The sequence below is a fragment of the Heterodontus francisci genome, chromosome 25 (assembly GCF_036365525.1).
Source record: "Heterodontus francisci isolate sHetFra1 chromosome 25, sHetFra1.hap1, whole genome shotgun sequence".
In the NCBI taxonomy this organism is placed as follows: Eukaryota; Metazoa; Chordata; class Chondrichthyes; order Heterodontiformes; family Heterodontidae; genus Heterodontus; species Heterodontus francisci.
In genome coordinates, this window is record NC_090395.1 from 65,964,583 (window position 1) to 65,991,539 (window position 26,957).

Consider the following 26,957-nt stretch of genomic DNA (forward strand, 5'->3'; position numbering starts at 1 on the left):
GCTTACATTTTTATGAACTGTATTTTACTTACAGCAATTTTTTAAAAACATCTAAAATTACTTTTGTTTAGGTTTTTCTTTTGTTAATAAAAAGGAGCCTGCACTTGGACCATTTTATCCCCTGGTTCTGCTACCTGCAAAAGTGAACAGGTTTGGAGCAAAATGACTGACGTCATGAGGGAGGCTGCATGCAAGATATTCATTCAATACTAAATATGTATTATGAACACTTTTTTTTAAACTGCATTTTAGGCTGAAATCAGTAAGTACATAACTTATTCTGATTCAGCATTGTGTTCAGGAAAGTTTTGTTCATTCTTCTTTGTTTCTGTTTAATCATCTTGTCTTCTGAATGTTAAAATGCAATTGCGTTGATTGACCAAAAGGTGGTGAAATCTAAGACCATTAGATCATTTTTTTTGAAAGGCATTTTATTAAGTGTTCTTGATCTGCATTTGTTGCCATACATAGCTAAACTTTGTAGCACCATGAATTGTTGAAACTTGTTTTGTCATAACTGGTCATCAGTCCTTTTGCTAGTTCTAAAAGGCATTTGGACCAATATGAAATTCAAGGATTATATTAATTTGTGTGTTTCTTGTTAACATACAAGAAATTACATCCTATGACATTGATGGTAGAACTGATTAACCCACCAAAAAGAAAACCTAACTCTACATTACAAACTTCTGTAGGCCAACACTAGTGTAAATTATTTGAAGTGTATTTGCCCAGTTAGAAAGCAGTATTAAGATCCACAGACTATTGTGACTTATGAACTTCTGATGGTTTAGTATTATCCTGTAGCTGTGGTTAAAACTATGCACTGCTATTGGGATTTCAAGTGCCATCTATTGTTCAAGTTTTGCCAAATATAAAAATGTTTCTTGGTTAAAATCTAGCCAGTTAAAATCAAGCCAAACTTTTCTAATGAATTACCCATTATGTTGCCAAATCTTGCCTAGTTTGATTTCAAATTTGACCCTTATGGATCTTTTTTTAAAATGCAGGGATTTTCATCTGGAACTCAGTAAAACAATATCAGTTCATGCCTCCTGTTTGTACCAGAATGTTAAACAACATTCTGAAACAACTGTGACTGAAAAGATTTTTGAATATCATGGTCATGATCTGTGGAGTAGTATGGTACTACTATCACTTGATTATTTTTATAATATATTACAGCACTGCCATATAGACCACAAGAAATAAAACAATCATGAAAAAACTAATCTATATGTATATATTTTTAAAAAGTAGTAGTTCTGCAGAAACTTCCTTTTTTCCCTCACTGAAAAGGCTATTCCAAGCATTCAACCAGCCTTGGCCATAGTTCGTAATAGCTTGTGCCTTGGTTGCTTCACTTGCCTTAGAATTGTTCAACATTGCCACGTCTGGTTACACTGCACTATGATTTATAATTAGACATCCTTAGAGACTATCTTTGTAGTGATCATAGAACCTTACAGCATGGAAGGGTCTCGCTTCCCCCATCTCTTAAAAAAAAAATATATATATATTGTCACATACAAGTTATGGTAATATGGAATGTCTAAAAGTCGCTACATGATTTATTTTTTAGGATGGCTCTGAAATCTCATCAAACAGACCTAATTTTTTGGCGTCAGTCAGAGAAGCCAATTAATTTTCTGGTGATCATTGAAATCTTTGAGTATTAGTTTATGTTTGATCAAGAATTGGCATATTTGCTACTTTTTTATTACTGAATTGCTAGTGTTATTGCTTGCTTTTATGCCTGGAAAACTTACCTCCAGTAAATACAATTTTAAGAAGCAAAATTAAAATTAATGCCGAACCATATTTGGCACAACAGATTGTGGGTGATGGAGTCATTGGAAATTTTGATTATAATTTTCAAGTGACTCAATCAAAATAAAGTTTGGAGCCTTGCTATGGTGAGGCCTGGCTTTGGGTCCCATGCTAATTGTATTTCCGAATGGCCATATCATACATTATTGTTTGTATTAGACATACATTATCCATCTTGCTAAGTTCTCTAGGTTTTTCCCTGTGCTGCCCCTTCTAAAAGAACAATGTTGTTTGATTTCCTATTATTCCTATATTTTGAGATGTCAAGTTTTATGACAATTCCATGGAGCATGTGGTGGAATATCTTTTGTGGTCTACCACTCTGCTAGGATAGGCCTCATAGAAAAACTGGAGTCAATGAGAATCAGGGTAAAACCCTCTGCTGGTTGGACTCATACCTAGCACAAAGGAAGATAGTTATGGTTGTTGGAGGCCAGTCATCTCACTCCCAGGACATCACTACTGGAGTTCTTCAGGGTAGTGTCCTAGGCTCAACCATCTTCAGCTGCTTCATCAGTGAGCTTCCCTCAATGATAAGGTCAGAAGTGGGGATGTTCGCTGATGATTGCACAATGTTCACCATTTGTGACTCTTCAGATTCTGAAGCAGTCCATGTCCATATGCAGAAATGCCTGGACAACATTCAGGCTTGGGCTAATAAGTGGCAAGTAACATTTGCACCACGCAAGTGCTGGGCAATGACCATCTCAAACGAGAGAGAATCTAACCATCTTCCCTTGACATTCAGTTGTATTACCATTGCTGAATCCCCCACTATCGACATCCTGGGGGGTCACTATTGACCAAAAACTGAATTGGACCAGCCACATAAATGCTGTGGCTATAAGTGCAGGTCAGAGGCTAGGAATTCTGTGACGCGTCACTCACCTTTCTCCCCAATGCCTGCACACCATCTACAAGACACAAGTCAGGAGTGTGATGGGACACTCTCCACTTACCTGGATGAGTTCAGCTCCAAAAACAGTCAAGAAGCTCAACACCATCCAGAACAAAGCAGCCAGCTTGATTCGCACCCCATCCAACATCTTCAACATTCTCTGCCTCACCACCGATGCACAGTGGCAACAGTGTGTACCACCTAGAAGATGCACTGCAGAAACTCACTGAGGCTCCTTCGACAGTACCTTCCAAACCTGCAAAGTCTACCACCTTGAAGGACGAGGGCAGCAGCATGGGAACACCTGAAAGTTCCCCTCCAAGGCACATACCATCCTGACTTGGAACAGTATTGCCATTCTTTCACTGTCACTGGGTCAAAATCCTGGAACTTCCTTCCTAACGACAGTGTGAGTGTACCTACACCCCAAGGACTGCAGTGGTTCAAGAAGGCAGCTCACTCCCACCTTCTTAAGGGCAATTGGGGATGGGCAATAAATTCTTGCCTTGCCAGTGACACCCACATCCCTCGAACGAATAATAAAAAAAGAGGGTTGGAACGATTTCTTTACGTAAGAATTATAATATCAAAAGTGCTTCCACAAATTATTTACAACATAGTTGGATACATACATGGAGACAGACTATTAAGCGTATAAGTACGCTGGAAGTTAGGATTAAAGTAGACCAGCATAGAATGTGTGCCAAACAGTGGCTTCCTGTACCCAGTTTCAATGATTTGTGAATCTCAGCAGCAGTCCTGTGGCAGGAATTGATGTGTGACTCATAAATCAGTGAGGGGAGGGCTACTTTTTAAAAAAAATAAATTGGCCAATTTGATGAGTTGATGTAGGGCGGCGCAGTGGTTAGCACCGCAGCCTCACAGCTCCAGCGACCCGGGTTCAATTCTGGGTGCTGCCTGTGTGGAGTTTGCAAGTTCTCCCTGTGTCTGCGTGGGTTTCCTCCGGGTGCTCCGGTTTCCTCCCACATGCCAAAGACTTGCAGGTTGATAGGTTAATTGACCATTATAAATTGCCCCTAGTATAGGTAGGTGGTAGGGAAATATAGGGACAGGTGGGGATGTGGTAGGAATATGGAATTAGTGTAGGATTAGTATAAATGGGCGGTTGATGGTCGGCACAGACTCTGTGGGCCGAAGGGCCTGTTTCAGTGCTGTATCTCTAAAATAAAGTATGAGATATGCTAGACAAGAACTTGGTGGCTACATTATTTCAGTGTGTAGTACAATGCTAATTTAACTACTAACATCAATCCTCAGTTTGTTGTAATTGGAGATGTTATCTGGAAATCTGAGACACCTGTGGGGGAGGGGGGGGGGATAGCCATTGTATGTCTATATTCATATGTTGAAATATAAACATTCAGTGTGAAAAGTAATCAATTGTACTCAAAAACAGTTTCATTTCTCTAAGTATGCTGTGCATTTTAAGAATAAAGACAATTGCCTACCGCATTTCTATGATGGGCTGTGGCTTATGAGATTTTTTTACATCTTGAAGCGACTGGCATGGTCTTTTGTCTTCAGCCTTTTATGAATGCAATTTTTCCTCAAATTCCATACAATTTACAACCTTCTACTCAATTGTTCATTTCATGTGGCCAGTTAAGGCATCTGTTAATTTACAGCAGAGAATATCCAGTAGAAATCTCTCATGTAGGATGGTGTGTGCAATTTCTGGTTTCACCTGAACATGGAACATGTGGGAGTCGGTGATAGGCTGTCAGGAGAAATAAAGCAAAGCACAGCTATGGAGGTGGGATTCTGAAGAGAGAGTTTCAGCATTAAAAGGGAATGTAGGCTGTCTGCTTCAGGGATAACTCGATGTGTGCAACTCTGTGGTGGTTTCCAGTTCCTTGCTGGGATTCACTTGGCTGATTAAAAGTTCTCCATGGGTGCTCCTGTTGGGCCTCAGGTGTTTAAGTTGGTGAGTATTGGTAAAAACATTCTGGAGGCTGTCAAAACGGACTTGAATACAAGGTCATTTGCATTTACATTGCATATGTACATCTAATATCCCAAGAGGAGCTTGAGGGGATTTATCTGAAAACTCGCTGATAACTGGATGTTTGGTATGTTAACAAAATGCTTCTAATGCAGGTTAAGCAATGTTTTCTGCACATAGAGTGCTACCACTCGATAAGATAATGGCCTTTGAGGTGGAATTCCCTATGTGGTCTACCATTCTGCTGGGATAGTGCTTATAGCGGGTTGGAAGAATTTTCTTTACTTAATTATATCAAATGTGATACCAATAAGTGATATTTACAGGGGAGTTGGATACATACTTGGAGGCAGATTTTTAACATTACGAGTAAGCTGGAAGGTGGGATTAAAGTAGACTGGCATAACATGCACGCCAAAGGGTGGACTCCTGTATCCAAGTTGTCTAGTACTGAATATATGTAGCCTATAATTTTTTTGTTCATTGAAGAATACTAAAACATTTATAAAAGTAACATTCGTTAGAATACATATGTTGAAATATAAACGTCCAGTGGGAAAAGTACATTTAAAAACATGGGTTCATTTTGTACCAAGTCCCTACATAGCAAGTTCCTGGTCTCCAATCAATTGTTAGGAAGAGTAACAAACAAAACAGATGGAAGGGAGGATGAATATTACAAGGCAAGTAAGCACAGGCAGTTAGTGCATAATTTTTCACAGCAAGTTACAGAAGGCTATTGGCAGAGACTTTAGGTAGAATTAGCTGGTTGTCCTTTTCCTTTGGGGATTGATAGAGGAAGAGCTTTGTTTAGTTTGGTTTGCTGCATATGATATTCACTCATCTGTTCACATTTGAGTCCATTTGATGTCCATGATAGTACCTCAGCATGTTTCAACATTGATGACTACTACGAAGTTGCAGTTATTTGGATAACTTAATTTTTGACAATGAACTGTGATAATTTCTGATTGACATTCTAATCATCCAATGTATTGATTCTTTTTTAAACTAAATATCTTTCTGAGCTATTTTGAGTATTTTGTAAATTTGTGCCAAACTGCTACTGTTTGTTTTATTTCATTTAGTAAATTGTTTTAACATTTAGTGCTTTATGGGTAGACGAGTCTTGTTTGTACAGACTTCCTTTGTTACTGTAGTGGCAGTTCTAAATGAGAAAAATATAAATGATTTGGAACTTGAAATTTGTCACTGGACTGAATTCTTGCTTTGACTGTCTTAGTACTGCAATATTTTGCTGATTCTTTTTGTAGGCCTTTGTAATGAACTATCATTGTTACCAGCACCATTGCAGGGAAAATTAAACTTAGCTAAGCCACAAAACATATGAGTGGACAGAAATCATCAACATTGCAACTTGAGTACGTCATTTGTTCAGTCATAACCCATGTACCTCAGGTAAATTATACAGTTGTAAATTTCAAATTGATACCTGGCCACCAAGTTCTCCGAGCTTTAATTAATTGCCTTTAATTTTTCCCTTTTGTGGTGGTGTTGCAGTGTTAATGTTGGGTTACCATATGAGCCATGTTGGAGCCTAAAGGCAATACTTGGTGCTCACATGGGGGGAAAAAAGGCAAATTCCACAATCACACCAAGGGCTGGATTTTCATTATGGAGGCAGGAAACCGAAACCGGGTCTTGTTTTGGGTCTGAAACCTGCTTCTTCTGGACAGCTGATTCAGATTGCAGTTTTCAAGTGGGAAAGGCTAATATGGAGATGGGTTTCCTGTCCCTCTAAGCCATTGAAAATGGCTGTGAGTCAGATCAAGTATGGGGCTCATGTAGACTCCCACAGCAGTCGTCACTGAGGCTGCTGGTCATCTTGAGGGAGAGATCTGCATTCCATAGCACCAGAGGGAAGTGAGTTGTCAAAGGGGACCTGGAGGTCTGGTGCTCGGAGTAGAGTAGACCTTGCTTCATCGATGCCTACCTGGGTCTAATGCTGGAGGCCGAGAGGGAGGAGGGTTGTCCTCCTCTTGGAGGGTGGCAGGAGGAGGCCACCTTGTGCACTGGGGGCCTTTTCAGTGTTATCCCCCCCCCCCCCCCCACCCTCCTGATCTGTCTCTTCCCAGGGCCTCACTATCTTCAAGGTCCTCACCTTTCTGGAAGGCCTTATTATGGAGAGTGCAGCAGACCACCACAATGACAGAGACCCTTGCAGGAAGCTGCCACCCGACTGATCCAAACACCAGAATCGCAACTTCACAAACCTGCTGAGCATGTGGCATTGCTTCTTCCGCGTCTGGGGTCTTGAAATGGGGTCAGTAGCATATCTTCAGGAGATTTCACTTCTGCCCTTGGAGACAGCCATGCACTTTGGTGGATGGCGCAAAGGAGCAAGGTAGCCTGGACTGGCAAAGGATGAAAGTGTCATGGCGGCTGCCAGGAAAGCGAGCGCACACATTGAGGAAGCTCTTGCAGTTGCGGACCAGTCGGGCATTGAGGGAGTGGAAGTTCTTCCTGTTGATGGCATGTCGCTGGGTGCTTTGATGGCTGCATGGATGATGCCCTGCAGCTGAGGAAATCCAGTAATGGAGGCTGAGCCCAAAGCCTTCTGTGCCAGTGCAGGCCCATCTGTGTCTAATGGTATCTGTGACCTACCTGATGATCTAATGAGATGCCACCTGGGTCCACAGCTGATTCCTGGAACAACTTCGTTTCATAGAAGTTCAAGGTGGTGGAGATCCTGACGGCTGCAGGTAAGTGACTGTCGTGGGGGACGTGAAGCCTCAGGTTATTGTGGATCAGAGCACACAGGACTAAGACTGTCTGCTTAGATAGGCACAGACTGCTACGCACTGGCGCTCTGTCATTTGTAGGTGGCTGACTCTTGGGCTGTACACCCAATGTCTTGGGTAGTGTCATCCTCCCCTTGCAGCCCCTCGCTGTGCTGCTGTGCCTACATGCTGTCCAGGAGGTTGTATCTGCTGCAGCTATCCTGGCTGCTCTGTCAATGTCAGAGTGGCCTGTTCCAATCTGAACTCTCAGCTGGGCTTTGTACATTCACCAAGCCTTTCCCAGACAACCCCTGCTGCCCATGTGATGCCAGTGACTTCACATCCCTCTCTGGTTTCCTGCCATTCACCAGTGAGAAACTCAACTCTTCCAGCTCAGCAATAACTACACTGAGGCACATCTGAAACAGACAACCCCTGCTGCCTCTGCTTTCAGTACTACTCATGGCCCTCCACCCAATTTACATCTTCACAACCCTGTCGTGTTTTCCCCCATGGCATCTTCTCTGTTCCCAGCCTTCAAAAAATGTGAATTGATACTGACAAGCCTGTTAATGAGCTCTTTAATGAGCTCAACCGGCAATTGGATAGAAGTGTGTACCGGATACGTTCCCTCACTGCCAGCATCGCTTTAAAAAATGGTGTCGCATTCCGGAGGCAGTGGGTCCCAGTGCCAAACTCCGTGAACGTGATCTTCAAATCGCACGTGCCTCTGTTCCCGCACTCAGCAAGCTTTGAAAATCGGCCCCAAGACTTCTGTAATCGAAAGCCTGAGCCATCAGAAATCTTGAGGTGAATCTGTGCAATTGTTACCTGTATCCTGGGCTGACATTTGCAAGTGAATTTGGAGACAATCAGATGGTTTGATTCCTACTCATTACCCAACCTTAATTTTGAAAGGAAAGACCGCCTCTATTTTAATTCTAGTTACTTCAAAATGATAAAATTTAAACAAAATATCATTTATTACAATTACTAAAACTAAAAAGAAAGCTACTGTACAGATGCTATCAATTATGTGCTTTTGATATATCCTGCCATATGGAGAAAATGCAGGGCACTCTCGTGTCACTTTGTGCATGGGAAGTGATTTTTACTTGCTATGGCAGCATCAGTCCTTCATGGTAGGAGATCACTGACTACAGTTTGAACACCGATCCAAAATCACCCCATTATTACCTCTGAGGTAATCCCAAAACTCAAACAGTATCAACTAAAAATAATAGCCCCCTAGTATAAATGTTCACTCATTTGCTCATGCTTATAGATGGCCTTATGTTTAAAATAATTCACTTAATAATAATAGTCATTGACAAGTTCTCACTTAAAAGAATTAGTAAGTTTTATAACACTGAATATAGGGTGAGCCTCTGCTGTGATGCTTTTATGTGGCTCTTTTTCATGCCAGACCCTATTGCCAGGCTATTGACTGGCAATTCTAAGTATAACAGTGCTGCCAGTGACTGTGGAACTATATGGTGACAAAAGCCAGTATTTTGAGAGCAGAGCAAACATGAATCAATCTCTACTTTTGAGAGAAAGTACAGCTCAATATTCACCAATTATTTAACCCCCGCACCCCTCCCTTTCCCCTTCTTGGTCATATACTATATTCACTCTATGCAATAATATTTTTGTAGTTGGGTGACTGCCTTTTCACTCAAATAAAGCTATAAAAAGGGCCAATGGGCATAGAAGTGACTAATCTTGGCCCATCAAAGATTTTATTCGTATATCCATTTGGGAACACAAAGCTTTGATGATTTACATTATTTCATATACACCTGTTTGGCTCATCATGCTGTTGTACTGTCATTGCTGCAAAATAGATAATTGAAATGCCAAGATAGAGATGCAAATAGAATTAATCCCTAAAATTAATGAATTTTAATATCTACTATAAGAAGTCTTGATTTAAAAATTACATTCTTCTAGGCTTTTCAAAAAAAAATTGACAATAAACAGACCTTTAATGCAAATGAAGTTTTTGTCCATATGTGATCTTCAAACATTAGGTTATGACTAGTATGGTAGTTGCATGCAGTTCAGCTGAGCACAATTTTTGTGATTGCATCTGGTAATCTCAATTTAAATTTTAAAATATAAAGATATGTATATGGAAAGTAGGATGATGAGCAATAATGTTTTATTAAAAGTATGGATAGTTTCTGGCAAGTGTTGTGGGTCCTGCCTTTAGGAGTGAAACCAGTAATTTCCCTGTCCAATGGAATGAGTTCAAATGAATGATAAGTGAAAAACTGATCAAATATAAAAATAGTAAACTTGTAATGCACTCAATTAGATAAGATCAAATTACTTTTGTATTAGAAATACGTATCGGCATTGAATGGTGGAGGGTAGTTTCACAGTCGTCTTACATTGTCCAACAAAACTTTAATGGTTTTTTTTAAAAGACAGAATGGGTGACTAATTTTTGTGGTAAAGACAGCACCAGATTTTCTTTCAATCAATAGCTCTGGGATTTTAAAGATGTGTCACTGACTTAGGTCAATTTCCCCTCTTTTTGGTGCTGCTATTAATGAAGTGTTTGAGACCTGAAAAGGGATACAGCATGCACAACAAATTATTCCATGTCTCATTTTGTCGCATGTCTTGCTGGTGAGATGAAATAGATCTGTTAAAGGTAGGTTTGGAGAAGCTGGTCATGCAGAGTCTACCAAGGTAATGGAAAGACGAGAACCAGAGGGTCCTGAGGAAAAAGAGTGCATTAAGTTTAAGGTTTTGGGACAAATAAAATGGGCAAACATTATAACAGTAAAATAGAAATGCACAGCAGGTAAGGCAGCATCTGTAAAGAGAAAGACAAGTTATGATTTTGTTGTATATCACTTCATCAGAACTGAAGACTGAAAACACGCATTCTTCAGGAGGGTCACCATTGTTTATAAGCTTAATTGAGCCAGCTATTTGACACTGATAAATGGTTCAAGTTCGTATGATGGAATACTCTACTTACCCAGATGTGTCCAACCACAATAACAATTAAACTAGACACCATCAGCACAAAGCAATCATTTTATTGGGGACATGGGAATTGTTCACCATATCTTCCCTCTCAACTGTGGTTAAGTATGTACAAGCTGAAGCATGCACTTCATTAATGGCCTCTCCCAACTTTGACCTCTGCCATTAAGATAATGAGAATACTATTACCCTGCAAGTTATACACTATTCCAGCTTGGATAAATGCTGCCATTTCTTCATCTGTGCTGGATCAAAATCCTGGACTTTCCTACCTTGCACCATCGTAGAAAAACCATCAGCAAAAGGACTGCAGCAGCTCAAGAAGGTAGTCACCACCTTCAGGGCAACGAGAGATAAACAATATCTAATCATACTAAGATCAGCCATATGCCAGGTGGCAAAAAACTCAAATTTTGATCAGGGTTATGTATGTGAAACATCACATCTTATAGATACTGACTGACGTGTATTTACTGTCTTTTCTGTTTTCTACCACAATACTTGGGTGACTAAGCAACTTAGATGGAATTAAAAATAATACAAGGACTAGGCATGGCGGCACAGTGGTTAGCATCACAGCTCCAGTGACCCGGGTTCAGTTTTGAGTACTGCCTGTGCGGAGTTTGCAAGTTCTCCCTGTGACCGCATGGGTTTCCTCCGGGTGCTCCGGTTTCCTCCCACGTGCCAAAGACTTGCGGGTTGATAGGTAAATTGGCCATTGTAAAAATTGCCCCTAGTGTAAGTAGGTGGTAGGAGAATTGAGGGAAGGTGGTGATGTGAGGGAAAATGGGATTAATGTAGGATTAGTATAAATGGATTTGATGGTTGGCGCAGACTCGTTGGGCCGAATGGCCTGTTTTGTTGCTGTATCTCCCTCTATGACTACCTTCACAAACCAAATCAAATGATTTAAGTGCTGTCTAAAAGTACACAAGGTGGAAGGCAATTATAAACAGCAACACAACTTGGACTCCTTTCTGCCTTTACCATTGCTCCTACCCTGTACCATTTTGACGTTTACAATAACCGATAAAGTATGATAGTAAATCAAGTGCTGTTTAACCTGCTGTTCTACTCCAGTACTTTATAGATTTTAAATTATATTTTATGTCACAACGTCTAGAGAATAAACGTTTTGTATATTTCTAATATGGAGCGGTGCAGTGGTTAGCACTGCAGCCTCACGGCTCCAGCGACCTGGGTTCAATTCTGGGTACTGCCTGTGTGGAGTTTGCAAATTCTCCCTGTGTCTGCGTGAGTTTTCTCCAGGTGCTCCGGTTTCCTCCCACAAGCCAAAAGACTTGCAGGTTGGTAGGTAAATTGGCCATTATAAATTGCCCCTAGTATAGGTAGGTGGTAGGGAAATATAGGGACAGGTGGGGATGTGGTAGGAATATGGGATTAGTGTAGGATTAGTATAAATGGGTGGTTGATGGTCGGCACAGACTCGGTGGGCCGAAGGGCCTGTTTCAGTGCTGTATCTCTTTTATAAAAAAAAACTAAAACTAAATAATGGAAGTCTGCTAGAAGCCACGCCATTTATTTCTGGGAGTGATTGCTATGAAGATTGGCAACTAAACTCTACTAATTTGGATTGAGGTGTATATGGACAGTGATCGAATTTTCACAAGATGTTATACTGAGGTCCCATCTGCTGTCTAAATTAGTGTAAAAGATCCCATGGTGGTATGGGATGTAAAGTAGGGGAGTCCCCCTCTGGTGTCCTGGTCAATATTTATCCCACAATCAATATCATGAAAATAGATTATTTGGTCATTATCCTGTTGTTTATGGGACCTAGCTGTGCAAAAATAGTCTGGAAAGCACTTTGGGACATCCTGAGGTCGTGAAAGGTGTTAAATAAATACAAGTTCTTATTTATATAGTCACGTTGGCTTCAATTCTCGTACATTTCAGTGGTTATACTTTGGGGGGGAAATTGCTTATTTATGACCAACTAAATGGATTTTTCCTTTAACAAATAGATGTTTAGCAATGTATTTTTCTACCAGGTGGTGTTTTTCTGGATTGTTAAATTGTGTGTATGTTTAACGGGTATGGCTATTACTGTGCAACCACCTGTCGGATTTTGAGAACTTGCGGCATTCATATTGGGCCCCTCCACTGAATTTCTATCAAGTTGCTATACTCAATCATAGGTTTATACAGTGCTTTAGAACTTTGAGTACTGCAGACAGGAAGTAAAGAAGACAATCAAGCACTGGAGTCAATACAGAGATTAGCTATGATCCCCACTGTTATAGTCTGACTTGTGAAGAAAGACTGGAGAAATTTACCCTTTCACCTTGAAAAGGAAGTGCCGGAAAGGGCATACAAAATAGTTAAAGATATATGGAACAGGTAAACCCAGAATATTGTGGAGAGAGAACTAAAGTTGACGTTTTGAGTCGTATATGACTTCTTCAGAACCCAAAAAGAGTCATATCCAACTCAAAATGTAACTCTGTTTCTCTCTCTGCAGATGCTGCCAGACCTGCTGAGTATTTCGAGCACTTTGTTTTTATTTCAGATCTCCAGCATCCACAGTATTTTGCTTTTAAATCCAGAATATTACTTTAAATTGAAAAGGTAAGGCCAGGAAACAGGTTTACATTAGGACTGTTTATCAGAGACTTCTTCATTCAGAGTGACCAACGCCTGGAATGGACTTCCAGCAAAGAGTAATGGAGGCAAGAAAATGCTAGAATAATTTACAAAACAATCAACAGTAGGGGGAATACAGGGTTTTTTTGGATAGAGCAACAAAGATAGGCTGAAAGGCCTTCCTCATCTATAATTTTCTTGTGATCTGGAATAGACACCCAAGGCCTGCACCACAAGCCAAAGAACACAAGCAGCAGATATTCAAGTACATTAAAAGTTAGCAAAGAGCTGTGCTATCTGTTATATGGGAAAGGTCACTTTTGGTAATAATTTGAGGCCCATTGAAGTTACTTTCACAAAGTCCAGCTGTCATTCTGCTAATTGTCTGGTGTGAAGAAATACCTTGTCTGACCCAACATGTATCAACAACACCTATGTGCAGCTGAGCTAAAAGTGAGGTGCCAGTTGCTTAAGGTTTCAGACTCCTCCAAGCTCAGCAGATGCTATGTGCATATGTACAAGAGATAATATGCTAGTTAATGTGCACTGATTATCTGAATGTGCTGATTTATTTGTAAACATTGTTTTTAAGGGACAGAGGGTGATAGATGCTTAAAGGTGCAAGGCAAGACTATAATACTTAATGTGTACTTTGTGTCGGTGTTTACTAAGAATAAGATGCTGACAAGATATCAGTAGAGGTAATGAGTGGGGTGAAACTTGATAGGCAGGGTGTACTGGAAAGACTGGCTGTGCTTAGAGTGGATAAGTCAACTGGTCAGGGTGGCTTGCAGCCCAGGTTCCTAAGGGAAGTGGAGGTAGAGATAGCGGAAGGGTTTGCCATAATTTCCAATCTTCCCTAGATACATCGGAGGTATCAGAAAATTGGAGAGTGGCAAATGTTGACACTCTTATTCAAGAAAGTGTGTAAGGATAGTCTAGTAATTACAGACCAGTCAGTTTAACATCAGTAGTGGGTTTTGGAAACAATCATCCAGGAAAAAAATCAACAGGCTCTTGGAGTGGTTTGAGTTAATTAAGAAGAATCAACATGTATTTGTAAAAGGCAGATTGTGCTTGACAAATCTAATTGAATTTTTAAATGAAGTAACAGAGAAGGTTGATGAAGGGAATGCAATGAATGTTGCCTATATGGATTCTGAGAAAGCATTTGATAAAGTACCATATAAAAGGCTGGTTAACAAAATAGAGGCTCATTAAATAAGAGAGTCAGTGTCAGATTGGATAAAAAAATTGGCTTAAGGACAGAAAGCAGCAAGTTGTGGTAAATGTTTTTTTTACAGACCAGATTATGGTATACAGTGGTATTTCCCAAGGGTCAGTGCTAGGACCACTGCTTTTTTTGCTATATCTAAATAACTTGGATCTTGGAATAGATCCAATTGGAGTAGAATTTCAAAATTTGCTAATGATACCAACTTGGAGGTGTGGCAGACAGTGAGGATGATACCAATTGACTACAACAGGACATAGATAGGCTAGCAGATTGGGCAGACAAGTGCCAGGTGGAAGTTAATAGAGGGAAGTGTGATGCATTTTGGCAGAAGGGATAGGGAAAGATGATATAGACTTAATGGCACAGTTCGAAAGAGTGTGCAGGAACTGAGGGACCTGGGGGTTCCTGTGCATAGGTCTTTGAAGGTGGAAGAACATGGAGAGAGTAGTTAGCAAAGCATCTGGGATTTTGGGCTTCAGAAATAGTGGTATTGAGTACAAAAGCAGGCAGGTTAAAGCTCTGGTTAGGCCACAACTAGAGCATTGCGTACAGTTCTGGTCATTACAATTTAGGAAGGATTTGAGAGTCCTTGAGTGGGTGCAGAGGAGATTTACCAGAATGGTTCCAGGGATGAGAGCTTTTAGCTACAAGGTTAGGTTGGAGAAGCTGTGATTGTTCTCCTTGGAGCAAAGGAGATTGAGGGGAGATTTGATAGAAGTGTATAAGATGTTTAGATAAGGTGGACAAAGAAAAGCTGTTCCCATTAGCTAATTGTAAAAGGACTAGGGGATACAGATTTAAGGTTTGGAGCACGAGATGCAGGGAGAATGTGAAGAAGAACCATTTTACATAGTAAGTGGTAATGGCATGGAACTCGCTGCCTATGAGTGTGGTGGAAGGAGAGATGATCAATGATTTCAAAAGGCTCTGGATGGGCACTTGAAAGAGATAAACTTGCAGGGCTACAGAGAAGGAGTGGGGGAATGGAACTGACTGGACTTCTCTACTGAGAGCCGGCTTGGACTCTGGGCCGCTGTTATGACTCATTAAGATGAAAATTTATAATGAAAAAGGCGATTGAAAACTAAGAATTTTTATAATACATTCCTACATACCTGATACCGACTGAAGCCCAAATGTTCAGAAAAGGCCACAGTCTTTAAGATTTTCTTTAATGATGATGTCTTTCACAGCATCAAACACAAACTTGACATTTTGTGTGTCAGTGGCACATGTCATGTGTGCATAGATTTCTTTTACATCTTTTCGCATGTTAAGGTCTAGGAATTGATTCTTGATGTAATTGCTAGCATCGTCATAGGTGTTGGGACCTAGAGATAGAACAGCAAAGAAGTCACTCCCCCGTTGCTCTGAAGGATGGTGATTTATGGTCATTGCAATATGATACTCAACATCATATGATTCAGGCAAAAGCAAATCTATTTGTATTTAAAAAGGCTCTGAGTAATTAAATGATATTTCTTAGTTATTGCAGAGTAAGTCCAGTCTAAAGTTTCTAGTTAGTTATGACCCTCTCAAGATGACGGGTGGTAATGCCATTGAAACTTAGAGGGGTAATTGGGGTTTTTCTTGTTTGAGATGACCATTGCTTGACGGGAATTTTATTTACTACTAGTCAGCCTAAGCATGGATGTTAATACTCATCCTGTTGCAAGCTGACATAGGCTGCTTCATTATCAGAAGACTTGTGAATAGAGCTGAATGCTGGAATTGTAACCAATCCATCTTACCCCTGACATGATGAAGGAAAGGTCATTGACGAGGTTGAGCCAAGGACACTTCCCTGGCCTTTGTAAACCATGATCATCTTTCTGTACCATATAAAGCATTCACAACTTCCTGTTAATAGATTTTTCCTTCATTCGATAGGTGTTCACTGTTTATTCCTTGCACGGAAATGTTTGCTTCCCTGTGTGTGGTTACATCTCTGCAGGTTGTTTTATTTTACCCAATAATATGTTACAGATTTTCTGTGGTTTTTATCTTTGGCCAAACACACGTAGACCTCCAAGCATTCTTGATGTTGGATTGCTTGAGATGTCAGTTCTCCAAACTTAAAGTGGCTTATTATTAATTGGCATGTAGCAGAACTGCCTGATGGTGTGGGAGGGTATTCTCCAGGGCATAGAACAACTGAGCTATGGGCACAGGAGTGATCCCAGGGTCTTCTGTGCAATCAAACAAGGTAGGGCCGCATAGGCCCAATAGTGATATGCAAGGCTGGCACTGGACCCAGCAGTGGTTGTTCTGGCATTCCCTTGCTATGTCTCAATCCTTACTCTTACCTGTTGAGGCAGCTCAGTAGTAATTTCTGCTGAACACAGATCACATCTATCACAAATCTAGAATATTAGTTTAAATTAAATTGAAGTAGAAAAGCTACAGATTCAATATACAATTCAAACTTAGGACTGACAGCAGGTTCTTCCCAATACATAATGATCTTGTGAACTGTTGACCTAGACAGATCTATGGCACCAACTGATACACCACTAATATGATTGATACCTTGATTCCAAATTCATTAGGAATGGTAACAAATTTGATCAGGTATCAGCCAGAACAACGACCAAATGACCTAACCACAAGAGAGAAATAGTTTTTTTCAAACCCATCTGAACTGAATAGGAAATGATTACTAAGTTCAAACAGGTAATGTCGACTAATCATATTTCCTTCTAAGAAATATAGAAAAAAAAGGAAGTACCATCATAATTGGGGAAGCAGATGCTTAGATGAACTTTTCTGATTTTTTCCTCGAAAAGATCCTTCTTATTCAAAAAGAGTATGATGGAGGTGGCTGCAAAGTACCTGTGGTTGCAAATACTGTTGAAGAGATGGAGACTCTCATGCATTCGGTTCTAGTGGAAATAAGTAGATTAAACAGAGATGCTGAACCTGTTTTACTTTGTCCTGGTTATGCTTTTTTGCCCCAACAAATAGGGAATTCAGGAGAAATCTCTTTACCCAGAGGGTGGTTAGAATGTAGAGCTTGCTACCACAGGGAGTAGTTGAGGTGAATAGCGTCGATGCGTTTAAGGAGGTGCCAGATAAACACATGAGGGAGAATGGAATAGAAGGGCATACTGATCGAGTTAAATGAAGAAGGGAGGAAGGAGGCTTATATGGAGTGTAAACACTGGTGTGGAGGAGTTTGGCTGAATGACTTGTGCTGGATGTTCGATCTAAAAATTTGTCCCTCTTTTGTCTCCCAACTATTGCATCCTACCATGATTCTAACTGTTGTCTGGCTGATTTCTCTACATGTAGGACAGTTGTGATTCCCAGCGGGCTCTCGTCTGTTATTGGAATCTGTTTTTGCAATAATAGAGTGAGAGAGAGACTGGAGTCCTTGTCGAGAGAATCATGCAAAACAGAAAGAGGCCATTTGGCCAATCATGCCTTTACCAGCATTTTGAAAGAGCTGTCCAATTAGTCCCACTTCACTACTTTGTCTCCATAGCCTTTATATATTTTTCCTCTTCACGTATAAATCCAATTCCCTTTTGAAAGTTACTATTGAATTTTCTTCCACCATCTGTTCAGGCAGTGCATTCCAAGTCATAACTTGTTGGGTTTTCAAAATAATTCTTTATCTCTCCCCTGGAACTCTTGCCAATTATTTTAAATCTGTGTTCTTTTTCAAATGGCAACAGTTTCTTCATATTTACCCTACCACAGCCCTTTATAATTTTGAACATCTGTCAGTTCTCCTCTTTTCTATTCCAAGGAGAACACTCCCTGCTTCTCTACTCTCTCCACATATGTCCATCATCCCTGATAGCTTTCTAATAAATATCTGCACCCTCTCCATGGCTTTGCATTCTTTCTAAAGTGTAGTGTCCAGAATTGGACACAATCTCTCAGCTGAGGTCTAACCACTTATTTATAAATGTTGTGCCTCTATTTATAAAGTCATAGGGCTTTTGCTGCTATATGCCAGAAATAAGGGTTCTGGATGCAAGAGTCAAACACTCGCAGGTTTATTAAGATTTAAATGAATAGAGCAGGGGTGCTGTAGGTGAGCGGGCTTGGGGAGTCGGCTGGGTATCACCGGGACTAATTAATACTCAGGATACTAAGGAAAGACAGCTCCTTCCTCAGTATAAAAGTATTGATTATTGTCTACTCCACAGGGACCGGAGATGTTAGGGACTGAAGCATGTCAGGAGGTTTGCATGGACCCCCATTGATCAACAATTTTTGCTCCAATTCTGCATTTTGCCTTCTGAAGCGCTTATTCTCATACATTAAATACTAATTATCAAGCCTATTCTCCTCCACTTGAAATAGGCCTGAAACCCCACCTAATGATGGCTTCTATCTGTGATTTACCTTTGTCAAACAGCACTAGTGGGACCCTCCATCCTGCAAAACCAACATTGATGGACTGGACACTGTGTCCAGATGGCCAAAAACACTCTCCCTGCCAGGTCCTGTTTTCTCAACTCTCAAATGGCCAGTGTTCCGGGGAGGACAAAGAAAATGCTTCAAAGACACTCTGAAGCTCTCTTTGAAGTGCAACAGCATTGACATTGATGACTGGGAGGAGCTTGCTACCAGTCGTTCAAAATGGTGACAACTTGTCCATAAAGCTCCCTCATTCTTTGAGTCCAAACACCTTGATGATGAGGCAGAAAAGGAAGTAAACCCTGCACTCCGGATCCCACTACCCCGTGGGACATCCTGCCCCATGTGCCCAAAGATCTATGGCTTGAGAATTGGCCTGTTCAGTCACCTGAAGACCCACGGCAGAAACTAGTGACCTTGAGTAGACGTCATCCTCGCATCGAGGGGCAGCCGACGATGACGAGTGGGACCCAATTTCATTTAAATTAGATCAAATCTCTTAATGCACAACAACAACTTGATTCCTATAGTATCTTTAATGCCCCTAAGCACTTCACAGGAGCATTATCAAACAAAATTTGACACTGAGCCTCATAAGGAGATACTATTACAGGTGAGCAAAATCTTGGTCAAGACATAGGTTTGAAGGATTGTCTTAAAGTAAGTGCAGAAGTTTTGGGAGTGGGGTGAGGAGTTCCAGAGTTTTGGATATAGATAGCTGAAGGCACAACCACCAATGGTGGAATGATGAAAACTAGGGCTGCGCAAAAAGCCAGAATTGGAGGGAGGCAGAGATTTCGAAGGGTTGTGGGGCTGGAGGAAGTTACAGAGATAGGGAGCAGTGAGGCCATGGAGAGATTTGAAAACAAGGATGCAAATTTTGAAATTTTGAGTTTTTAAATCTCACACTTTGAGATAGCAATTGGGTTCAGTATGGAGCAGCAGAGTACAGATCAATAACCACCACTGCCCATCGTTTCTCAACTCAAATCAGGTTATTGGGACATTGAGAATCAAATTGGGAGCTTCACCATTGTGAGCGAAGGGAATTTTGAGTGTCTGTCTGACCAGCATTCCTAATAAGAGCTTCATTATCCACCCAGAAAATGATTTAGAATGTTAATCACTCCTCGTTGCTATAGGTCAAAAGTTGAGATGAAGCCTCCCGCAGATGTTTAATTAAAATTCAAATAATACATGTCAGTGCAGCTTTTAATAGAATGTTAATTTGTGGCTTAATATGCGGTCAGTGTCTAGCAGTTACATATTGCTGCCAAGACAAAATACTGCAGATGTTGAAAACCTGAATATATATTTCTGCCACTGAATATTCCCTAGGCGCAGTTTTATGCTGCTTTCACACAAGTTGACTTTATTTATAGCAAGTTGCCTTCATAAACTCTCATTAATCTCCAGGGTCAATTTTATGAGACATGTGTCCTTGCTACATGTGTCCTTATAGAAGTGTTCATTCTAAACTCAAGAAATCTAGCATAGTATCATAATATTGTACTGGTTGAACCTCTGGTGTAGTAAAGCACTGAATCAATCCTTGCACATTCTGGTCACCGGTGGTAATGTTCTTCCAAATGAAGCTTAAATTCAGTAACACAGCAATCGCACTGAATGAACCTGAGACATAGTTCCTTACTGACTTTGCACTAAATTGAATCCAGCACATTTCAGTCACAGGTAGAAATGTGTTAATGAAACAAGGTCAGATGCAGCATTGGATTGACGTCACTGAATTAGCATCCAGTGGAATAATGTGCTTTAGTCTCACTGAACCTCCTCTCACAGATTATATTCTTTAGAAAATGTATGTCTTTCCAAGAATATATATTCTTGTGTTTTGACATAAAGTCATTTGTTTAAAGGATCAGGATTGTAGAATCTGACAGCACAGAAGGAGGCAATTGGGCCCATCGTGCCTGTGCCAGCCCTTTGAAAGAATTATCCAGTTAGTCCAACAGAAACTTTTAGGCTTTTTTTTCCTGTCTCGTACAAGTTTGTCAGAATCGCTGCTGGCCTTACAAGGGAGTTCTTAAATCCTCAAATAGTTTTTTACTACTGTGTGCAATTGAAAGTGTGAGACACATTTAGAGTTACATACCACCTCATCGTCCTCGACCAGCACCATGTCATATGCGCTAAGAGCACCACAGAAAATAATGCAGGTAACACCTTCAAAACAGTGGATCCACTTCTTCCGCTCTGACCTCTGCCCACCAACATCAAACATTCTGAGGTTAGAGCAGAAATTAGCATCAGTATTTCAAGAATCTAACAAAGAGTCGCACTACTATATTGTGCCGTACCTGTACCCATTCAAATGTATCATTTCAAAGCTATCCAGTAAAAAGTTTTATTTCAGATAAAGGAGCTCTTTATTTTTCTTAAACTTTAATTTGATGTTTGATATAAAATTTGACAACACCTCTACCAATCAGAGTTCACTTGCCAACCAATCAGCACTCTCTTCTCATGCAGTATAAGTTGTTGTTTTCCCTTACATTGGTTATTCTTGCGGAATGTCCTGATAAGTGCAAGATGAAAAGCTTTGACAACATGTCTCTATTTTCAGCAATACTCAATATTTTATAAAGTATAAGTTCTACTTCTTTGTAGTCAAAGTTTAAGAGAAATACACAGAAGTCTATTTAACTCGGATTGGAGTAATGCAAGAGAGTCTGATCTCTGAGTGTTTTACAAAATGTTTCTGCATATTTAGGAAGCAGGAAGGCTTGGAGCAGTGGACCATTGCAGAACACTTGCACAAGGATCTCAGTTTACTCATCAAGTCTGGCTGCTAATGGGATTCATCTGAACTCTGCCTGATTGACAACACTGCTAGGTAAATCTGGAACTACAACTCACATTGCAGGAGGTTTGGACTAAGTTATAAAACCATGTCGCTGTTCACCTGAAGTGTAGGTCCTGGCAAGCAAATTGTTCTTCAATAATACCCGTAGTCTTAACTCTTGACCTCAAGACATCCTGCTCATTAGGAATGTAGCCAGCAGCTGTGATTCTGTCCAGATTATTCAAGTAGCTGATGGAGAGAACAAGATTGCATTTCTATATGTACCTGATTAATATCTAATCATCCTATAGTTAAAACCAAAAGTTACAATAATATCGGTGCTATGTCTGAAGTCCCAATAACTAACGCACAATCTGCCCAGAAAAGTTCTTCATGCTCAAATGTAATGGGGACTCAATGTTACAGATTTCTGTCCCTTTTTTCAGCACATTACGCCCTGTGAACTAATCAGCTCAGAGCGTAACTTACAGAAGAATTGGCTGTATTGTCTTGTTCCTCTACAGGTCATGCTTCTGCATCACTTTTTGTAGGTATTGCCTTGATGTTTAGATGCAGATGACACAAAACTGGGTGGGAGGGTGAGTTGTGAGGAGGATGCAGAGATGCTTCAGGGTGATTTGAACAAGTTGAGTGAGTGGGCTAAGGCATAGCAGATGCAGTATAATGTGGATAAATGTGAGGTTATCCACTTTGGTAGCAAAAACAGGAAGGCAGATTATTATCTGAACGGCTATAAACTGAGAGAGGGGAATATGCAGCGAGACCTGGGAGTTCTCGCACACCAGTCGCTGAAGACAAGCATGCAGGTGCAGCAGGTGGTAAAAAAGGTAAATGGTATGTTGGCCTTCATAGCGAGAGGATTCGAGTACAGGAGCAGGGATGTCTTGCTGCAATTATACAGGGCCTTGGTGAGGCCACACCTGGAATATTGTGTGCAGTTTTGCTCTCCTCGTCTGAGGAAGGATGTTCTTGCTATAGAGGGAGTGCAGCAAAGATTTACCAGACTGATTCCTGGGATGGCGGGACTGACGTATGAGAAGATTGAGTCAGTTATATTCGCTGGAGTTCAGAAGAGTGAGGAGGGAAATCTCATAGAAACCTATAAAATTCTAACAGGACTTGACAGGGTAGATGCAGGAAGGATGTTCCCGATGGTGGGTGAGTCCAGAACCAGGGGTCATAGTCTAAGGATACGGGATAAACCTTTCAGGACTGAGATGAGGAGAAATTTCTTCACCCAGAGTGGTGAACCTGCGGAATTCGCTACCACAGAAAGCTGTTGAGGCCAAAACATTGTATGTTTTCAAGAAGGAGTTAGATATAGCTCTTGGGTTTAAAGGAATCAAAGGATATGGGGCGAAAGCGGGAACAGGTTACTGAGTTGGATGATCAGTCACGATCATAATGAATGGCGGAGCAGGCTCGAAGGGCCGAATGGCCTACTCCTATTTTCTATGTTTCTATGTCAGCCGGCTTCAGTGGCAGCATTCTTACCCCTGAATCAGAAGGTTGTGGGTTCGGTTTCGCTCCGGCGACTTGAGCACCTAATGGAGGCTGAAATTCCCGTGCTGTACTGAATGAGTGCTGCAATGTCAGAAGAGCTATCTTTTGGATGAGAAGTTAAACTGAGGGCCTGTCTGCCCTATCAGGTGGATGTAAAATATGCTTTGGCACCCTTTAAACAAGAGAATGGGAGTTCTCCTGGTGTCCTGGCCAATACTTATCCTTCAACCAGCATCAATAAAGGAATAGATTATCTGGTTATTTATCTCACATTGCTGTTTGTGGGATCTTGATGTGTACAAATTGGCTGCAATTTTTTCCTGCATCACAACAGTGACTATGTTTCAAAAGTACTTAACTGGCTATAAAGTGCTATGGGATATCTTGAGGTTATGAAAGGAAATGCAGGTTCTTTCTTAATACAGAATAGTCTACTGACAGAATGAATTCTCCCACAGCACAGAAGTGCAAAGAAACCATTGCATTGGGAGTTGATAGCTAAATATTTTTCCAGCGAATGTCATTCCAAAGGATTACAAGATTACTTTTGGCATTTGAACAAAGGAGAGTTGTTGAAAATTAAAAGGGTGAATAATTGGAAGTAGTTTATAATAAGTGATTAAAAGTGATTTCATTACAGTAATAGACAGGCAGTAATGATGTTGAGGGGTATAATTGCAATAAGATGATTGTAGATTTAAAGAATTTAAGATATGAAGAAAGGTATGAGTGGTTGAGCTTTGCCAGGGGGGATACATCAAGGTAATCCATGGATGTTTTCAAGATTATTGAAGGGAATTGACAAAATTAATCTAAATTGTTGACTATGGTGAAAGCTTCCAATACCAGTGGACATAAGTTAAAGTAAGGAAGTTAGAAGTAAATAAGGAAGTCAAACAGAACGTACTCAAAGTACAAGATAGTTGTGACTTAGCAGGGAAGGCAGTTGAAGGAGACATGTTTACTATGTTCAAGAGTAATCGGATATATTTGAGGAGAGAGAAGTGATTGAGTGATATGGAGTGGAGGTGCATATTAGGACTGATCTATGAAAAAGGGCCAGGCTTGTTTGTATCTAAAACCCTTTATTATTCCTAAAAATTCATATATCCCTCAATCATATGAGGTCACATTTAAATTTAGTAACAGGCCTTCCGAACACATCAGATTCTACTATTTGATTCTGCTGGGTATCATTCAACTTAAATGAAGCGTGTTCCAACTTTGAAACATCATTTTGTTTGAAAAGGATATGTTTACAAGAAAAAAATCATATTGAGCAAAATAGTGCTAGCTAGCAGTCTACGTAACTAGTGCGATTTGTCAACATCCTTAGCACTGTTACAGTATAAAAAGGAAACCACAGAGATTCCGCTGTGATATCATGTTTACATGACCCATACTCAACCAAGCATTATATATTCACAGCATCATCCCTTGGGTGTTATCTATTTGGGTTCACTTGTTTAATATGTGGTGCCTAAGTGCACATTAAACCACACTGCTAACCAGAAGGATATTATTCACACACTCAACTGTACTAACATCAAAAGTCATTACAATCAGTGAGCTATTCAATCCCTTCCTGCCAGTAAGGACAAAGCTTAGTCTGAAAAGAATTTCTAAAATAATCCCAAGCGTTTATTAAATGATGAATGGCCATTGCTTCCCACTTGTAACCTTTCTGTTTGTCACACCACTGCAATGGTTTACATTGCTAGCACTTTGGATATAATTTGGAGATGGTAAGTGGGAAGTTGGCTACTCAAAATGACCCAGTTAGGATGAAATTCAATCAATATCGCACCACCTGTCACTCTGATCGACACGCTATAATTAGAGTGAGCTTTGTTTTCCCAACCAATTGAGTTGGTTTACAAGAGTGAACTGTTTTACCTCGCAATAGAGCACAATCCCACACATCTGACTGTGTGACAGTACTTCTATTGGCTGTTCATAGAATGGAAATAGCGCCACTGATTTTGTATGAGTGAGAGTGGGGGCTGCGGAAATTAACTGCTCCAATAGCAGCAGTAGAATAATGCATCACCAATTTATTTCTGATGTACATCCATTCCCAGTATATTTGTAACACACTGCCACAAAAAATAGAGGTGGTGACGAATGGTACAAAATAACAATATAATGGGAAAAAGAAGGCAGGAATTCTACATGAAAGTTGATGTTTGTTTCTATTTAATGACTACAGGCTAGAAATCACAGGTGAGCTTAATGGGAAAACAATACGTTAGCCTGGTACTCCTTTGTCCACTATTTTAATGGAGGCATTAATCAATTTAAACCATACAGGTTAATCCCTCCACTAGATTAACAGATACAGGAATACATCCAGCAATATTGCCATCGGTAATTTCTCGCCTATCATTGCTCATAGGGCCAAACATACTAGGAGGCCGAGTCGTTGAGCTGATACTCTGCTGCCCTCTCAAAGCAGGCCTGAACTCCTGAGTCAGTCCACAGCTTCTTTACAGCATCCACCAGTTCCTTGGGCATGGTTCCCTCTTCAACAGAATCTGCAAGATTAAACAGCTGTCTCCCAGCTTCCTAGCAACACAAATGAGAAAACAGGAGTTAGGAAATTGGGGAGTGCAGTCAATCATTATATCACTCACAGCTTGGACCAAATCAGGAAGGGCCATTTTCTGTACAATGATGCTTTACAACTTGAAGTCGTTAATTGTACATGAACACATTGGGCTGAATTTTATCAACCCAATAGGGATAGGCAGGGGTGGTCGTACAATAGCGAGGGACGATATGGAATAGAGTCGCCACCATTCAGTTTGGTCAGGTATTTAACCAGTGGCAGGGGGCCCTTCGCCACTTTGGGAGGCTGCCCAGTAAAACCAGGCAGCCTCTCTGTGGGCTGGGCGGTGGTGGTGGGTGCCTCCTGTTTGGGAAATCTGTGGCCCCCAGTGGCAAAGGCCACCCCTGTGCCAACACCCACCCACCCCCCACCTCACCGGGGCCTGCTTGACTGGCCCCAGCGAATCCGCCTCACTTACCTGCAGTCCAGGACTCCGTGGCTGCTCCTGGCCCCAGATTTCCTGCAGTAGCAGCTGTGGCTACCGCTCCCGGTGGCACTGCCAATACTGCTGAGCTGCCGGCTCTCTGATTGGCCAGCAACTCTTGGGGCGGGATCTTGTCCCTTAAAGGGGACAGCATCTCCAACAGTGGGCAGTAATTACCTGCCTGCCATTGAATTCGGTCAGGGTTCCGATAAAGGACCAAGTTGGGGGCGTCCCCACCGGGCCCCCTGTCCCCAAGATAAAATCCAGCCCATTGTCTTTTCCATTAAGCAAACATCAGCTGCCCCACAGTCTATATTGTTCCAAAACGAACTAGCTTTTTTCCAAAATCAAAGTAAATGTTGATTGATTAAAATGATTTAGAAAACTTGGAGATAAATTCTACATACATATAGTTAGTTGTGACTCAGTGGTCGCACTCTCGCCTTTGAGTCAGAAGGTTGTGTCACACTCTGGAGTCCCACTCCAGAAACTTGAGCACATAATCTAAGTTCAGTGCACTACTGAGGGAGTGCTGCACTATTGCAGATGTCGTCGTTCATATGAGACATTAAATCCTGTCTGCCCTCTCAGATTGACAGAAAAGATCCCACAGCACTAAGTGAAGAGCAGAGGAATTCTCCCAGTGTCTTGGCCAATATTTGTCCTTCCGCCAACACCTAAAACAGATTTATTTCATTGCTGATTGTGGGACTTTGCAAATTGTGTACAAATTGGCTGACATGTTTCTGACATTACATCAGTGACTACACTTCAAAAGCACTTTTGGACATTCTGAGGTCATGAAAGGTGCTATATAAATGTAAGCCTTTCTTTTCTTTCTCTATATAAACATTCCACATATGATGGAGGATTTTATAAATGTAGCACAGAGGATGTTAGCAGGGATTCAATGAGGAAAAGGCTCTCCTCTCGGAAGTGCTGCAAAAGTTT

General features: G+C 40.9%; 2 protein-coding genes across 3 annotated transcripts in view; one reads left to right on the forward strand and one right to left on the reverse strand.

The window, feature by feature from the left end:
* The window catches only part of LOC137383954 (guanine nucleotide-binding protein G(i) subunit alpha-3-like), a 57,784-nt gene extending 51,888 nt beyond the window's left edge, over window positions 1-5,896 (forward strand). Inside the window, exon 9 of the mRNA XM_068057393.1 lies at window positions 72-5,896. The gene's annotated coding sequence lies outside the window, so the exon portion shown is untranslated. The remainder of the gene's footprint in view (window positions 1-71) is intronic.
* Window positions 5,897-15,416: 9,520 nt separating this feature from the next.
* The window catches only part of LOC137383955 (guanine nucleotide-binding protein G(t) subunit alpha-2), a 35,882-nt gene continuing 24,341 nt past the window's right edge, over window positions 15,417-26,957 (reverse strand). For both annotated transcript variants that reach the window (XM_068057395.1, XM_068057394.1), the window contains exons 4-8: window positions 25,382-25,539; window positions 21,571-21,699; window positions 20,761-20,890; window positions 17,005-17,158; window positions 15,417-15,607 (exon numbers count right to left, since the gene is read on the reverse strand). In XM_068057395.1, coding sequence (XP_067913496.1) covers window positions 15,417-15,607; window positions 17,005-17,158; window positions 20,761-20,890; window positions 21,571-21,699; window positions 25,382-25,539 — 762 coding nt within the window. The remainder of the gene's footprint in view (window positions 15,608-17,004; window positions 17,159-20,760; window positions 20,891-21,570; window positions 21,700-25,381; window positions 25,540-26,957) is intronic.